Source organism: Antennarius striatus, chromosome 7 (assembly GCF_040054535.1).
Source record: "Antennarius striatus isolate MH-2024 chromosome 7, ASM4005453v1, whole genome shotgun sequence".
NCBI classification, from domain to species: Eukaryota; Metazoa; Chordata; class Actinopteri; order Lophiiformes; family Antennariidae; genus Antennarius; species Antennarius striatus.
Window position 1 is genome coordinate 7149871 of NC_090782.1, and position 17630 is coordinate 7167500.

Genomic DNA, 17630 nt, shown 5'->3' on the forward strand with positions numbered 1-17630 from the left:
GTTGGGTTCACAGCTCACCTCACCACTCACATTCCACACCAACTAGTATCATCATACCCGACGGAAATGTTCCAGTCCTGCAGAGACATACAAACTATTATGTAGAGGTTAAATACAGCAATACACAATACTCTGTTATCAATAATAACAATGATGATCTTGTATGTTGACATGAAATATTATCAGACAACATTAACACAAAAAACTTTTTCATGAAAATGTCTCAGAAATATTCAAACAGTAGATTTAGAAGAAAAGACAATAATGTAAGTTCTATTTTCGGACAGTAGAGACTCTGAGTGTCATGGAAAGTTATTTTCAAGCGGTAATTGTGTTGAGATTATCCGGCATGCGTAAAGGAGACCGGGGAGGCCATGATGACCGGAGAAAAATCCGGTGGGATTAAAAATCTAAATTTTTTTATTCCCTGGAATTTTTACAGATCAGGACCAGATTACCGATCTGTATTGTTCATTTAAAAAAATAAGCCTGTTGCATCACAATAATGAGAACTCAAGAATAAAAGCTCTAAATCATACCTCTTTCTGGTCTCATTCATCTGATCTCCACCAGATCCCGGTGCGTAACTTTACGCACAGAACACACACACACACATGGAAGAAACCAAGCGACAGGACGCAGGTCTGCTATTTGTTCCACCTGCCAAAGGGCGCGTCCAAAATGCAACTTCACAGTTTACTTTATGAAGTCGTTCTCAGCTTCAGAAATCCCCGGCCGACCCTCCTCCCATCGGTGCTGATCCCTCTGGTTACACCCCGATGTGTGCAGGACTTTCGACTGTCACCTCAGAACACCCGTAAACTCTAAGTAAATAAAAGTTGGTATTCCATTATGCCATTTTAGTAAACTGGAGGAAAACTGTCATTAAAATAAAAAATAAAAAATGAAATGAAATCAGGGCAGTAGGCATCAGTGCTGCTTCCAGTCTCAGCCAATCTGCGCTCCATTGACACAGTGACTGAGCAGCAGAGGAGGAGCGAAGCCCCCTGGAATTCTGCCCTTTTACTTCTGGCTGCGCGTCCCGGATTTACAACACCTGGCAAACGGTCCGGGCTCCTTTTACCGGGATTACAGCCGCTGTGATCGGCCTGAGTGACACACCGCACTCAGGCTGAAAGCCAGGCAGGAATGCGTCCACATACAAGCCCATCTAATGTAAGTGACACTCTGGGGATCTCATACCTGCACATCCAAACATGAAGGTGGGTTCTGGACAACAGTCCAAGAGGTGCAAAATTCAACATTTACTAAATTTAGTTGCACTCCTCACTATATTTGATGAGAATTTGACCTATTTAAGTTTGAGATAACAGCCACAGTTCTGTCTGTCCACCCTCCCCCAATACACCAATCCGAACAAAGGTGAAAGTTTATGTTCCCTCAACATGCTGAAAGCAGCTCCATAACAATGCAGCAGTCATTGTAAATGTTTGTTAATGTGGTGACGGGTTTAGGTGGATTATCTTGTCACTCACAACACATCCCCTTAATTTCTGTAAACACTTAAAGATTACAATGAAATACTCACTACTGCTGGAAAAAGGGAACTGAGCTGCAGCCGATCCAGAGCTTTGTCTAAAAGCTACCAGAAATGATTACTGTACATAGTTACATACTCTGAAAACAGAATATGATACCCGGTTAATGTCTTTCCAGCTAAGAGACAGAACTGAGACGGAGCCACATGCCGATGACTGGAGTCAGACTAGCAGAACAGTGAACCACAACGAAAGAGCTGCGCCTTATTAATCAGTTCCACAATCTAAAACACATCTGGTGGCTCCAAACATTCAACAAGTACAAAAACAAGAAATAATAGAATTTACAACACTCAAAATGTGTTTTCATTTTATTTTCTTATCAAAAACAAACAATAGTATAAAGAAGACTTCCTGGATAAAAAGAAAACGGTACTGTCAAACAAACTGGTGAGCTACACAGCTCAAACTTTTCCAAGCTCGCTCACCACAGACAAAAAACATACGTGAAGTGCTTTCAAATGTCCTTTTGATGGTACATGAATGATTTTCAACAAATGAGATAAATTTGTTTTGCTTACACAATTTAAAAAAAAAAAAAAATCAACATAAAACTCCACAAAATGTGTATTTGTGACTGTAGGCCAGCGGGTGACAGTCTGTCAGCCGTCCTGCTGCTGAATGAACGGGTTGGGTATGGCCTCCATCCCATCCTGTGGACAGATCAGCACCACGGAGGTTCCTCTGCAGACCACGAGCCCCAGCTGCCGGGTGTCTTCTGTCAGCTTCAGCTGGTCGTCTGGATCTGGACCAACGAGGATGGAGACGTTTAACACAACAGTCAGCATCATGAGTTTCTTTACTGTGTGAATGACACAATACAGCTGCCAAACGTTTCACAACACGTCACTGATGCACCAGCAGTGGTAAACAGGTAAACAACACTCTGCTCAGATTTGACGCATCACGTATGTTTAACTTCAAAGATACAAACCTTCACCTTTGGTGATGAAACAGGTTTAATATAACAGATACCAAACAAATCCAGACACACATGATCTCAAATAGAACATCACATACATGTCAGAGACATTTCCCAGCAACTCCCAAACTGCCTGGTTGGTCAATCCTTGGACCAAAGAAGGTCTCAGGAAAGAGAACTGGACGGTCATGGGTATGAATTTAGTGCAAAGGAGGGCAGCAGTCTGATCCCATAGGACAGCTTTTGTAAACTGCAGCAATACCTAACTGCTGCTGGTTCACATAGAAGACAATCAGAACACCGACGGTCAGGTTTAGACTTCATTTTTGAACACGAGTGGCGTTTGAAGCAGAGTCAAAATGCCCCAAACGACCCCTGCCCACCACCAAAGCCCACCACCGCTGTCCACGACAAGGTCAGTCCTGGACCCTGTGTCTGACTCCAGCTGGGATTCTGTGGGATGTGCTCCACAAGGACCTCGGTGAAACAAAGACCTCCCCACATGACCTACAGGAGGTGAAGGACCGGCTGCCTCTGGCACATTGGTGACAGCTGGACCAGTCTGCACCAGGTCCCATCCAGTCCAGTCCCTTCAGGCTCACCTCTCATGTACTCGATGGTGCCGTCCAACACCAAGTTCAGCAGGGGGTCGAAGCCCTTCAGGACACCGCTGGCTGGGGGGAGAACACAGGAGACATGACCGACAGGAGTCACGTGTTCATCAACCCGATGAACACCTGGGCACCATTCGCCTGACTAATAATCGATACTATCGGTAGAGGATCAGGATCGATTCACCCACCCTCTCGTCCTCCTTGAAACTTCACTCGAATCGGCTTGTCGATGTACTTGGACAGGTCAAAGATGCTCTCCTTCTTCTTCTTCTCTTTGTCCTGAACAGAGGAACAAACACCTCATGGCTGAACAACAGGAGCACGGATTGAGCCGGAGTTTAGGTTCGTGTCGCTAGCTAATGAATTACATACAACACACGCACTGTAATCTCAGATTAACAGTCCCACACCTCACGCTGTGTTCGTCATGGTTCAACCATGGTTACGTTTGTAATCAAACACCCTGCATGAGTGGAAACGAACGGGAATCCAAGAAACAACCAAACGAACTCACCGCCATGTTAGCCGCGTGACACGGAAACAAACCTCCGAGCTCTTCTTCGTTGGTGTTTAATAGCAGCGGACCAATCGGCTCACAGTCGCTGTAGCGCCACCAACTGAGCTGGAGTGTGACGGAGGAAGAGGGAATTGCTATGAATAAAAACTAATTTAATACTTTTAAATTTGTCCTATTAACAAGCCTGATGTTTTTTCCCCCACTATTTCTGACATCTGTCGTGTTTTTTTTTTGCCTTTTTGTGATATAAGGAGTAGATTTTTTCCAATGTTGCATTTTTTTCAGTGAAATGGCATATTAAGATTTTTTTGTATGTATATAAATAATTGAAACAGGAATTAGTGGGCTTTGCAACACTTGATGTAATCCAAAATTTCTGCTTTTGCAACACCAATCCACTCAAAACGGGTGATTTTTGTGTGTGTGCGTTCTTAGCGGTCTATTAAAACACTATTGTCAGTTCGTGCATTATATTGCTCCTTGAGATTAACTCGGAATTCAAGCATTGACTTCACATTTATAATGCTTACAGGCATTTCTCTCATTTCCAAAAGCACTAGTGGTCTGATAAATACAGATTCTTCATAAATCTCAAATAATTATTGTTGAATTTTAAGCAAGAGTCCTCCCCGCGTTATAATTAGAGTCTGTATTTCAGACTGACCTCCTTTTCCTTGTTGCTTTTCACCAGCAGTCAGTCAGGGGGAAAGTCTATTAATATCACCAGTTGGTGTGTTGTAAAGAAGAGGGAGGACGAGGGGCAACACAGAGACCGGCGGGCATAGCTGTTTTCTTGTGAAATGGCTTGCAGGGCTGAGACTGAGCTTAAAACTCAACAAACTAAATTTACAGCGTTGCAGTTTGAAAAAGCCAACAGCGATGAATCTGCTGTACTTGTGGAAGACCCTGGGCCTAAGACGATCCCTGATGTTACTCTACAGGTAGAAGGAGAAAGTTTTTATGTTAATCGTCAACAACTGGCCCTCCAGAGTCCCTACTTTCATGCTCTGTTTTTTGGGTGTGGCATAGAGCGCACCAAAAGAAGAGTTGAGATCAAAGGTGTGTGTCTGCAGCACTTCAGGGTTTTAATGGATTACAGCAGGACATCCATCCTATGTTTGAACCGAGACAATGTTCTAGGGATCCTTGAGACTGCAGATTTTTTACAAATGGAGCGAGCTCGATTGCTTTGCTGCAAGTTCTTGGAGCGTGAACTGCACCTCGACAACTGTCTCGGTATGATGGCGTACGCCTGGCGCCTGGGCTGCACTCAGCTCTACAGAGCAGCACGACAGGTTGTGCTCACACACTTTTCCGCTATTGTCACTGAGGAAGACTTCCTGTTACTCTCTAAAGAGACCATAGCAGACCTTCTGGCCAGCGATGACCTGACTATTCATAAAGACGATGTGGCCCTGGAGGCCGCCATGCATTGGGTGTCATTTGACCCAAAACGAGAAGAACACTTTCTGGAGCTCATTGAGCTGGTGAGGCCTGAGTTGCTTTCTTTACCGTTTATCACTGAACTTTTGAGCAGAATGAAAAGCACTGACCCCAGAGCAAAGCTCATCTGCATGCTGAATGAACACTTCCCAGCATCCTGGTCAGTAAGTAGGTCGATGAGGAGGATTGGTGCTCGAGAGACCCTTTTTGTCCTGGGTGGACCTCATGATCAGGAGCAACAGGCACTTTACCAGTTCTTTCCACTCAGTGGGAGATGGCAGAGCTGTGCACCTCTGCAGAGAAAGAACCTCACCCAGTACTCTGTAGCTGCAGTAGGTAATGGTTCCATGATGGGAATGTTAGCGTTATAGTAATGAAGATGAATGTAATGATGAAACTGATGAGTGAAAACCAAACAAAATGTGTATTTGTTATCTTTATACACACATTCAAATGCTACATAACCCAACATACATACTATATATTTAACATTCCAATTTGAATGTACACCCTGACAATACACTTCTTTCTGATCCCCTTCTTCCATAGGAGGCAATGTGGTTGTGACAGGTGGATACTTCCGTGACGTGCTGTGGTTCAGTGTAGACTGGGTCAGGATATATGAATGTGAGAACCAGCGCTGGGTGGATGGGCCAGCCCTGCAAAAGTCCAGGCACAGCCACTGCTCCATCGGACTGGACTCAACCCTGTATGTCCTGGGGGGCAGCATGGATGAAGGGCTGGTTTCTGACGTAGAACGGCTGGTGCTGGGGTCGGAGGAGGATTGGGGGAGCGTCAGTCCTTTGGTCAGAGCTGTGGAGAGAGCAGCTGCTGCTGTTCTGGGGTCTTGTATCTATGTGGCCTGTGGCCTGGATGAGAATGGGGAAGCATATGGTGGGATTCAAAGGTACATGGTAATGGCGGATCAGTGGGATGTGGTCTCCTACTCTCCATTTCCTCGGTGAGTTAACTTTCAATAACACACTCGTAAGCGTTTCTTTTGGACACTGCTGATATTATTTTGTCAATTATTTCACAGGTACGATTTGGTTGCCACACATTTCAATGGCGCCCTCTTCCTGTTTGGAGGCCAGGCTTTGCGTCTCGACATAGAGACAGATGAGTGGACTTTGCTGGAGGAGGAATGTCTGGACAGGAAGTTCTTCTCTGGCTGCACAACAGTCGGCAGCCAGATCTACCTGGTCAGCGAGAGGAAGAATAACAAAGCCTTCCCCAACATGGTGCTGATGGATCCCTACATAGACACGTGCATTGAAGTTGATGACGCCATACCCTGCCCAGTGCCCCTGAGAGGATGTGTCACCATAAGAATGGTCATGTGACCAGGATTTAAGAATGAAATGAGATGAAAAAACCCCATCTATGACAGGATTCAATGAAAACATGCAAGTATAAAGGGTTTGACACCATTCTCATGTATGTTGCAAAGGTCATTTACAGAAACCTTTCAATATACCACAAAATCAACAAAGCACATTTACAAGAGAACAGCCACAACTTACTTTGGTTGAAATATTTTTTATTTCAAATTCAAATACAGAATTTTATCAGGTGTGGAGGCGATTCATTCAGTGGATCAGCTATTTCAGTATTTGATGCCATTAGTCAGACACATTCCTGTCCACAATCCTCCCCTCCTTTATGTAAAATGCTTTTTCACCCAATTTACACTTCAGGTAATGAAAATGTTGGTAGGTAATGACCATGAGTGTTCTGTCGTTTCCCACTGTGTTTAAACAAATGTATAAAACGTCTCTTTTTCCCTGTAATGTAACCGTGTGTATTCTAGACCACCTAACAATATAAGTCATAAAATTTCATCTATACAGTAATCATTTAATATTTACACTTCTGTAAGACTTGAGTTCATCAAGACCCTAAAGCATTTGACCTTTATCAATAAGTCCACCAGTTCATTTACCTGATGTTCCCTAAATGCCCATTACTTCTCTTGGCTCACCTTTACACTAACAACCTGACACACCTCACACACACGCACGCACGCACGCACACACACACACACACACACACACACACACACACACACACACACACACACACACACACACACACACACACACACACACACACACACACACACACATACACACACATAGAGTAGTGTAAAAAACAAAACAAACATAAGCAAAATCATCACATCAACAGCAGTCAAGGCACAAATGACAGGTCAGTAGAGGAAGCTAACACTTCATGGAGAAGTTCTGCCGTCTGTCACATCGATATTTAGAACAGGAAAACAAACACAAATTACACACACACACACACACACACACACACACACACACACGGAAATATCTGGTTTAAATCCATATTCTTAGGGGCAGAACATTTCATTTATTAGGACATGTTCTTCTTTGTTCACCAGGGGGAGCCGTATCTTTACGTATTATGAGATTATGCTAAATTCAACCCTTGTCCCAGAAAAGTAGAACTTCTTGATCTTCCCTGATCGACTGCCCTATTAACATTTCAATTCTTCACACAATGTAAAACGAAGACAATAAAAGATATCTTTGACTGTTTTATGAATGATCATTAAAATATATAAAGTGATATTCAACACACTGAATGTGCTTTGTGGTCATGTACACTCAACCTACGAGAATACAATATATAAAAAGAGAGGTTACGGGCGGCCAAGTCCTTTTTGATTAGATGCATGTTCTTTCCAATTAAATTAATTCACTTTTAACAAACATTCAATTTGCCATTTATTGTCTTCTGTACCTATTACTATTTGTGCAAACGTTAATTGTTTTTTTTTTAAGTGTGGAAAAACTAAAATTAAAATTATTCTCATTTTTATGCTGAATATGTATTCAAATCTGTGTGACTGAATTTCTTCTAGCTTCTATTAGCTTCGGCCTGATTGACTTAAAACGCATTATAGGACATAGAACATTACACAGGTTTCAGTTTGTAAACAGGGAATTAGTTTTGCATTTGACCATAGAATGCATCACAGCACAATTCTGGTATGTCTATGCTAACATATGTACATATAGCCCAAAGTACGGTGAAAAGAAACTGTATTAAAAATCCACAAAAACGTTATGTGATCTGCTGTGGACCAACTGTCTTTTGCTCTACAAATATTTTAAATATTTTTCTTATCTCCCACCGGGTGTGAAGAGTAACAATATTCTCTCTTTAAAGTCTTTAAAGGTGAGTAGGACACAGACTTAGCCTGATGTGAAATCACCAATGGACCTTGTAGACAAGCCACATGCACGTATCATATGTCAATAGTTAATCTTCGATAGATGAAAAGTGGGGAGGAAAAGTCAAATGTTTTCCATTGAGTTTAGCAGATGCTGAGGGAGGTGGATCATTATCTGGCTTTGGGAAGTCTGCTGTTAATATTCCTGTGGTTGGTCAGGTTGTTCAGGACACAGTTGTTGGCAAGCGAAGACAGTTTAGAGTTGATTGCACCATTTCTTTGCTTCCAGCTGCTCTCCTCTCCTTCTTCCTCCAGTTCTTCATCTTCCACCTCACTCTCCTCATCGCTACGTTCATCACGCTCTACCTATTCAGAAAAAAAAAATTAAAACTTAAATTTTGGTGCCAAAATGGTTACACCTATTGTCCTTCCATTTTCATTTGCAGTTTATTTACCTTCCCCTGAAACACGAACTTGTAGACCATACGCATGATGAGATAAGCCCAGAAGATGTGCAGAGCTTGCAGCACCAAAAGCAGCGCATTGAAGAGATAGTAACTGCCAAAGGGCTTGAAGAATTGCAGAGACACAAACAGCGTTGAATAGAGCACCCTGAAAGGTAAACACAGTGAGATGGCAAGTTTTAGCTTCCACTTAATGCACTGGGCTGATAGTTACAAAGGAAAAGTACGAGTATGTTGACAGACTGGCCTCTAAAGGCATGACTGGTATCTGGTTCAGTTCCCATCTCTCTGGGGGATCTCAGGGTTTGTGATGCACCAAAAGATCTCAAATAACAGTCTCCTTCAGTGACTATTGGTGTTCCACAGGGTTCTGTCCTCGGACCACTGATATTTGTTATACAGTGCGCCCTCGTTCTTTGCGGTTAATGCCTTCCAGGAACCACATGCGATTAACGAATTCCGCGATAGAGCGACAAACTATTTATCTTATTATTTATGGTAATTTAAACGTTTATGAACCCTCCCCATGCTGGTATTAAACCACCTTCTATCTGTATTACCTTTTCCCACACTTTTGTCGACTGTTTAAAGCAGTTTTAGGTCTCACGTAAGTTTGAAACTCACAGAACCGAGCGCACTTCCAGATGCCGTCAGCCAATAGAATGTGCGTACGGTATCACGTGACTGCCTACCAAAAATTCGCAATGAGGTGAAGCTGCGACCGTTGGTGCACGAATGTGCAAGAGTGCACTGTATACCATGTGTCTCTTGGTTACATAGTTAGTAGTAGTGGTAGTAGTGCTAAAAAAAGTGGTAGTAGTAGTAGTAGTAGTAGGTGTGGCAGTAGTTCGCTAGTAGTGGTCATCGTCGTTGTAGTAGTAATAGTAGTACTTCAGTAATCCCTAGCTTATTCGTGCTTCAATATCACTACATCACAGATTTTTAGTAAGCAGTCACGTGATACCGTACACACATACTGATAGCTGACAACATACGGAAGTGTGCTGCATTCTGATACCTACTAACTACTATTATTATTATTATTATTATTATTAATATACTATTATTATTATTAGTATTTTCTGGCGTGTCAAACAGAATACAAAATGGTTTAATCGAAGCAGTCGGTGATGTAATTAGGAATGACATTCAAAAGGAGATCCGTGCAACCCCATTTGTTGCTGTGGAAGTCGACGAGACCACAGATGTCACAAACCACGCTCAGATTTCTGTCATATTGAGGTATGTATCTCAAACCGAAGCAGACTGTGAGGTGAAGGAGGAGTTTTTGGGCTTCGATGATGTGAGTGGAGACAGACGCGCTCACGGCATTGCTGAGTATGTCCTGGGAGTGTTGGAGAAGTATGACTGCGTTGAAAAGCTTGTAGCTCAGACCTACGATGGAGCCGCTGTTATGGCCTCAGAGCTTAATGGAGTACAAGCTAAAATTAAAGAAAAAGTGCCCGAAGCCATTTTCACTCACTGTTACGCACACAAGCTGAACTTGGTGCTATTGCATTCAGCAAAGTCCATGCCTGAGTGCTGCATATTTTTTTAAAACAGCTGAGGGACTAGCCTCATTTTTCAGCAAGTCCACAAAGCGCACTCACTTGCTGGATGATGTTGTCAAGCGCCGTTTACCCAGAGCAGCGCCTACAAGATGGAGCTGTAACTCTAGGCTGGTGCAGACAATAAGCATGCAGCAAAATGATCTGCGTGCTTTATTTCACCTCATTATGGACAATCCTGACAATCAATGACACACTAATGATGGCAGCAGGATAAGATTGGTGGCTGTCAAAACCAACAACATGCTTTCTTCTTATGGCATAGAGGACATTTTCAATAAAACTGATGTACTTTTTAGAGTACTGAAAAACAAAGTCATGGACATTGAATATTGTCTTGCACGCATCCGCGATGCTGTTGCAGCTCTCGAGCGCATTAATCTGGAGTTTGACAGTTTCTACGACCGTTTTGAGACGAAATGCAGCGCACTTGGCATATCAGAGAGTGGAGATGGACAGTTGATTCGATCTGAAAAAAACAACGAGTGTTCTGTAACATTATTGACAACATAAACTGTTAAATGAAGGCTATGTTTGATCATTTTGGTGAGCTGGCATTCCTTGGTGTAGTGGATTGCGCAAAATTCGATGAAATGTCACGAAATTTTGATGACACCAAACTGCAGAGCCTGTCGAAATATGCTAAATTCTTTGACTTTGTGAAGCTAAAGGCGGATCTCGTTGGACTGTATGGCTCACAAACGGTGAGGGATGAATGCTTCTCCGTTTTTTGGCCCAGAAGGATTTTATTCAAACTGTGCGGTCATTCTTAGCACTAAAAAGACTGAAAACATACAGTTGGAACAGGACTGATCAAGGACGACTTTCTTCACTGACAGTGATCTCAATTGAGACAGACTTTTAAAAATGAAGGAAGATAGTATTATTATTATTATTATTATTATTACTATTATTATTATTATTATTATTATTATTATTATTATTATTATTATTATTATTATTATTATTATTATTATTATTATTATTATTATTATTATTATTATTATAAGTAGTAGTAGTAGTGGTGAAACCTGACTTGTATTACTGCCATGATAGACAACTGGATGCCAACTGTCAACTAAAAAAAAAGAAAGTTTTACCTGCTGGGTAACACCACCAGCCTCGTCACCAGGAAGACCAGAGCGAAGACGACAAACAGTGAGTCACAAGTCCTCGTCCAACCAGCATAGTGAAACATCTTGGCAGACTTCAGAGGAAACAGAGCCAGAGAGTTAACAGTAGAGAAAATAGACAACGGAAAAGAGGAAACACGGTAAACGCTAAACACCACCTTTGGTGGAGGGATAAGTTTAAATTCCAGGACCCTTGTTGTATATGACAAGAAAAATATTTTGGCCCCTGTGAAATGAGAGGTTCATAAAATTACATTATGAGCTTTATAATCTGTAACTAAATAGAATGATGTCACTAATTTACACCACATCAAAACATTATAGTTACTCTTCACAGAAGCAAATTTGAAGACAGTTACTGAATGACTATACATATAGGACACATAATTGTACCTTTATGTTGCAGACAGCACTGTATCATCAACATACTGTATTCTCTCATCTGTCAGAATGTGATCTCAGTCCACAGTATTATTGTTAAAATATAACAACCAGGAAAACCAGCCTCTTAAACATAGACAAGTGGCTCATTGTTTTGCTGAATGACTTTAATTTTGACCATGATGCCTTTCTGTGCATATATAGCTCAGGTAACACTGCACAGGTTGCATTGTGTTAAGGAAAGGGAAAACTTTTGCACAATGGTTGCATTCAAAGTAGAATTTTCTTTGACCATTGTTAAATATTTTTAGCATTTCAAAGCACTGGAGCAGAAAAATCATTCAAAATGTAACACAATGGCACACATGATTGTGTGTTCCCTCCTGACATTTTTCAAACGTAAAATACACAATCAGCCAATCAGCATCAAAAACTGTTCCGATTTATATATTATATGTACATTACCTCAAGAAGAAAGTCAGAGGAGTCATGCACCAGCATCACCACGGTGCCAACCCTCACAAAATTGGCGCAGTAGGAGGAACCAATGAGGATTATGGTGGCAATGTGATGAATCACCTGCTCCTTGAAATCCTGGAACACAAATATGTACACACAAAGACCACACAGTGTGAAGAAGATGCATGGTAGTAAAACCAACACGTCAGCAGATCTACATCTGTGATGGTCGATTTATGGGCTGTCAGTGTTTGAAGCTAGAACTTTTTTGACCAGCAACTTGGAAACTCTGCTGTCTCATACAAACCACCATAGTGGATTTTTTTTTAAAATATAGGAAATTGCCAAACAAAACTGCAGAAAGTAATTTAAATGTGTTTCTTTCTTAACAGAAACATAAAAAATGCATACATCAGTTCAAAGATTTCAAACAATTGCTAATCTCCTCTCTTAAAGACCTTAAAAATCCTGCATCTGAAAGTAAATGCAAAATACACAACGTTGATGTAATAATAGATAATCCAGTTCATGACCTGTATCAACATTAATCTAGCAGGAGAAAAAAGCATTTGGATTTAACTGCGTAATCCAAAATGAAAACTGATAGGAAGGGGTTTTAAATTCATATGGTGCGTGGATCCTCACTTTTCGCTTGACGTCCACCGACACGCACAGGAGCAGCGAAACATAGAAGCCCAGTTCAAGCATGTAATACCAGTGATGAGCCTCAGTCAGCGGCTGCAGAATGACAGGAAGGCAAAGAACAGTAAATCAAACATGACATAGATTGGTTTCATAGCTGCTCACAGAAGCATTTCTACCATCCATGATGATCAGTGTAACCTCTGGAAAACACTTCATGTAATGTGAAGCCTGAAGAGAAAAATGACCTGATGTGGCAACGAGACTACAGCCCCTCAATCATGTGTGGGGTGTTTTGGTGGAAACGAGATCCTTAAAAGCACCCTTTGTTCTAAAACCACACTGGATTCCACTGCTTGTGTGTGTGTGTGTGTGTGCATGCGTGTATGTGTGTGTGTGTGTGAGAGAGAGAGAGAGAAAGAGAGAGTGATAAGTAAGTAAAATCTTAGTTGTGAAGTTGAGCATGTGTTTAGTGTTTCGAAAGCTCCTAATGGCCACGCAAGAATTCCTCCAAAGTCCCTTAAAGAACATTTGAAGGAAAAGTGTTTTTATTCAAGGAGGTGGTCAAATCCTACAACATCTTGCAGTAAAAGTCTACAGCTCTCCAACACACATTCTCACTGCCTGTCAGAGGCCACAAGATGTCAGGCAAGGGGAAATGGTCACGGCACAAAACAGACTGCTAGGAGCTGGAATCAGGTTTTTAAGTGTTTTCTGTCCGCGGCTGTGACCACACAAAGAAAGGACGTCTTCCTCTAAAGAAGGCAGACATAGCTGTCATCAGAATAACAAATATATTAGCTTTTCAAACTCATAGACAAAAAGACAAAAACATGCAGGGTAACTGTTGAGGAAGTGAAGGAATGCGGGTGAGAGTGACCGGGTGGGAGGAGCGTACTGATTAAAAAGTCTTAGAAAGTCAGTCTTCTGTGAATAAATCCTTCAACACAGACTAGACACTTTTAGGTCACGCCATGTGACTGCTTTCTTTTATTCGCTATATGTTAGCATACTGTACATGTTAGCGTGTCCTAGTTGGGTAAGAGACAACTATTGTTATATTTGTGATGAAAACACTTCTCACTATATTTCATCAGTAACTTGTGAAAACATTCCCACTGCAAATTCAAATTGTTGCTTAAATCAAATGCTGTTAATCTGACCAATAGTCCACAGCCAAAAACATTCCATTGGCAATTTTATGCAATAAAGACCTTCGCCTTTAATAAGCTGAAACAATCAAATTCCTGGCACACTACCTGGGTGATTTACCCACTAGATCTGATCTTTTAAATACCATTTGACAGATTCCACAAACACATCAAGATTTTAAATTCAGAGCAGATCATTTCCTGCTCACCTGTTTGGGGTATCCCCTCCAAAACTCGTTATGATCCCAAAACCATGGAGCCTGGTAGATCAAGACACACATCAGCAGAGTCTTCATGAGTCAAGCTGAATTCTTACACCACCCTCTTCCTGTTGCTAGATATTATTCCAAAACAATAAATGTGACTAACAGACTTACATTAAATAAAGAGCCGAGGCCTGCAGTGAATGCGATGAAGTAGAAGACAAAACGCCAGCTGCACAGAGAGATCAACATCATTTGTTAGGGGCCACAAGTTAAAATGGTGAATTTACTTTTATCACCGACAATATAGAGTCAGCAATTCAAATGTATTGCATGTTATTTGTGACAAGAATAACCCAGAGAACCTGGAGGGAACCCGCACAGACAAGAGAACACGCAAACTCTACACAGAAAAGTTCCACTAGGATTTGAACCCAAGCCCTTCTTGCTGTGAGACAACTGCACCGTTCACTACACCAGCGGACCAAAACGGACCGGTTCCATTGTAGACAATATTTTCACGTACCGGATTTTATCAACGGTTGTTCAGTAATCGTCAATGACGCCAGGACAGCTGTAGTCTAATAATAAATCATCTGCAGTGGTTTTATGTAAAATGCAGACATCAACAGACTATAAACAACCTTATTCATAAACTGATAATCCACATCTCTGTAAATGAAATTATTCATTTTTGAACAAAAATCTAATTATATATATAAAAACTTGACTCAAGTGACTGCGCTGATGAGGTTTATTTTGAAATATAGCGACTACTAATCAGTGCATTCATCCTAGGAGGAATAGTGATTACTGTACTCCTATAATAATTTCTAACAATTAGTTGGAGCTCTGAGCTTGTTTCTCTGCGACGTTTCTCCACAAGGATCGGTGCACCTTTCCTGCAACGGACAAACTTACAAAACAGTTGACAAATCAAAACTCACGAGGCCTCGCAGAACTTTTTAGTGTTGGTGGGTCGGTCCTGGTTCCGTCTGTGTCTGAACCACGTCTGGATTTTCCTTTGAGAGAGTCCACACTGCTTCTCCAAGCTCATCACCTCACTCTGCATGCAGACAGATGAGAATACATTTACACATATGGAATAAGAGTCCATATGGGGTTACAAACCACTCATTACATGCTGTCTTTTGCTAGCAGTTCTACAAACAGATTCTATATTTCACATGTAATGTAGGTGATCACAAGCTGAAAGCTGCACCTCATTACCGGAACAGTCTAATGTACAATGCTACCTCTATACTCTCACAATGCAGTTATGCAACAATAACTGTGTGTAATCCGACCATCTGTTATATACTGTTGCGTCTGTAACAAAAGCACTGTTTGTGTGATGCTCCCCGCCGACACTTGACTACACAAAGTTGTTTTGAGTTGTATTAAAGGATAAAGTTTGAAGCCAATAGAACAGATGGGTTTCCCCTTACTGCAGAAAGACATCTTAGGAATGAATATCTGACTGGTGTCTGCGGCCTGGTGTTCACTTGGCAGAGTGACAAAGCCACCCCAATGTTGCTGTTACTGCTACTACTCCAAGCCACGTGGAAATGCATGTTTGGCAAATAAGTAGGTCACACAGACAAAACGGAAGCATGGACACGGTCACATGACCAGACACACTAAGTCTAAACCAGAAAAATGCTTGTCCAAACAGGAACATCGAGGGCTAAATGAAATTATAAAGGAGGAAGGATAATTTAAGTGGAAAGCAAACCTTCTCTTACCTGTGGATTGTTTTAATCTGACAATTACACAGTAACTACACTGCTGCTAAACAATTTTTGGAGGCAGGGTTAACTAAGGTTTTATATGTAGCTCCAGAGAAAAAACGGTAAAGCATGATAATTATAGGGTGCAACAGCATAATGACAGTTGGAGGGTTTCAAAGGAAGCAATATTTTACAATCTCATTTCATGATGCCTTCAATGGGATTTTTCTGTTTTCTTCTTTTTTTAAAAATTTTTATTTCCTTGTTCCTCATCCAGATATTCTTGGGACTCAATTCATGGTCATATAAGAGATGGAAAATAGCCTCTTGGCTACATGCCACGTTTATAGCATTATTTATTTATGTGAACTGCTGAGGTCAAATAAACCCATAAATAAATAAATATATTTGCATGATGACCTGCTTTCTTTCTTTATCCTAGACTTCATGCTTATATTTTTCTCTATAAATCAAACAGTAGAGGAAGCATTACTGGTCTTAGTTCTGAGTCATATCCTTCCATCACTCCGTATGAAATCTATAAATTCATACTTTGACCCAGCTAGACTACAAAGCACTGGCTGCTGCTCATATTACATATTATTAATGCTTAAAGACCATCCAGATGAACAAAATAGGAAGGGAACTCAAACAGTAAGAGGTGAGAGAGACTGACTGTCAAGGCACAACAGAATGTCACAAACTTGTGATGGCTGCCGTCTATTATGTGCGTAGATGGCCTCCAGCTTTGGGATGCAAGGAGCTCGAATACGAATCTGGTCCTTCACACCCAAATGTCGACTCAGCGGGACGGCAATGAGCCTGAGGAGACAGACAGCAGGACAGGGACTAAAATGAATCTTTTTCACATTGACATCACGGCACAAACAGAACTGGTCAAGAAAACTGCAGGGATTAAAGAGAGAAGACAACAGCTGCCCAACGTGACTGTACTGTAGGATAGTATGGCAGCAGCTCATGACACACATGCCTGTCAGGACACTCCCGTGGGTGTAAGGTGACGTTCAGCCACATAGCCATTGTCATTACCTGATATGGCATGAAGAGATACTTGATCTCTATGAATGTGTTATAGAAAGACAGACGGATAGAGAAAAATTAGAAAAATGTGACAGGCACACTAGATTGCATTTTGATGAATGTGTTTGCTCATATGAGTGACTCCAGCGCAGAGATAATCATCTTGAAGACGGCAGAGAGGAAGAGATCATCAAGAATGAGAAGGTCAAGACAAGACAGACAAACATGGACTCTGGTTACAGACACGACACACACACACACACACACACTCACACACACACACACACACACACACACACACACACACACACACACACACACACACACACACACAGAGAGAGAGAGAGGGACACGTGAAACAGCTGTAAAATGACACAGTCAAAACTTTAGACCTCGCAGCTGACTGACAGCTCTCCGGCTGTAAACAAATCCTGAGTAGTGCAACATTAGCGATCACAGGTGCATGCTGGTACTCAGCATATGTTGCTCGTCACCGACCCCTCATCTGTTAGTACATCTGACCTCAGATGGAGACAAGGCTTAATGAAAAATAAAGATATTGATCTATGAACAAGCCTTTATCTCTAAATGGTACTTTCAA

The 17630-nt window shown here is 41.5% G+C and overlaps 3 protein-coding genes across 3 annotated transcripts in view; 1 reads left to right on the plus strand and 2 right to left on the minus strand.

Annotated features, from left to right (window-relative positions):
* Positions 1 to 1864: 1864 nt before the first annotated feature.
* On the minus strand, positions 1865 to 3674 carry lsm7 (LSM7 homolog, U6 small nuclear RNA and mRNA degradation associated). Its single transcript, XM_068319810.1, has 4 exons — positions 3610 to 3674; positions 3284 to 3374; positions 3084 to 3155; positions 1865 to 2304 (listed from the first exon to the last, which is right to left on the minus strand). The coding sequence occupies exons 1-4, from the start codon at positions 3613 to 3615 to the stop codon at positions 2162 to 2164; spliced, it is 312 nt and encodes a 103-aa protein (XP_068175911.1). The 5' UTR covers positions 3616 to 3674; the 3' UTR covers positions 1865 to 2161.
* A 1102-nt stretch (positions 3675 to 4776) lies between these two features.
* LOC137599488 (kelch-like protein 23) lies at positions 4777 to 6422 on the plus strand. The gene is made up of 3 exons (XM_068320455.1): positions 4777 to 5391; positions 5605 to 6016; positions 6095 to 6422. The coding sequence occupies exons 1-3, from the start codon at positions 4782 to 4784 to the stop codon at positions 6396 to 6398; spliced, it is 1326 nt and encodes a 441-aa protein (XP_068176556.1). The 5' UTR covers positions 4777 to 4781; the 3' UTR covers positions 6399 to 6422.
* Positions 6423 to 6599: 177 nt separating this feature from the next.
* The window catches only part of cers4a (ceramide synthase 4a), a 13327-nt gene continuing 2296 nt past the window's right edge, over positions 6600 to 17630 (minus strand). The window contains exons 3-11 of the mRNA XM_068320456.1: positions 16693 to 16810; positions 15206 to 15324; positions 14433 to 14490; positions 14265 to 14315; positions 12908 to 13000; positions 12269 to 12397; positions 11390 to 11496; positions 8713 to 8869; positions 6600 to 8623 (exon numbers count right to left, since the gene is read on the minus strand). Coding sequence (XP_068176557.1) covers positions 8429 to 8623; positions 8713 to 8869; positions 11390 to 11496; positions 12269 to 12397; positions 12908 to 13000; positions 14265 to 14315; positions 14433 to 14490; positions 15206 to 15324; positions 16693 to 16810 — 1027 coding nt within the window. The 3' untranslated portion in view covers positions 6600 to 8428. The remainder of the gene's footprint in view (positions 8624 to 8712; positions 8870 to 11389; positions 11497 to 12268; positions 12398 to 12907; positions 13001 to 14264; positions 14316 to 14432; positions 14491 to 15205; positions 15325 to 16692; positions 16811 to 17630) is intronic.

Bases quoted from the DNA above. Each gene is read 5' to 3' on its own strand.
- lsm7 (XM_068319810.1), bottom strand. The intron at 3,156-3,283 runs GTGGGTGAATCG...TTCTCCCCCCAG, and splicing joins GTTTCAAGGAGGACGAGAGG to CCAGCGGTGTCCTGAAGGGC. The intron at 2,305-3,083 runs GTGAGCCTGAAG...TCGTTGGTCCAG, and splicing joins CACCATCGAGTACATGAGAG to ATCCAGACGACCAGCTGAAG.
- LOC137599488 (XM_068320455.1), top strand. From the start codon at position 4,782: ATGGAGCGAGCTCGATTGCTTTGCTGCAAGTTCTTGGAGCGTGAACTG. The intron at 5,392-5,604 runs GTAATGGTTCCA...CTTCTTCCATAG, and splicing joins GTACTCTGTAGCTGCAGTAG to GAGGCAATGTGGTTGTGACA. The intron at 6,017-6,094 runs GTGAGTTAACTT...ATTATTTCACAG, and splicing joins TCCTACTCTCCATTTCCTCG to GTACGATTTGGTTGCCACAC.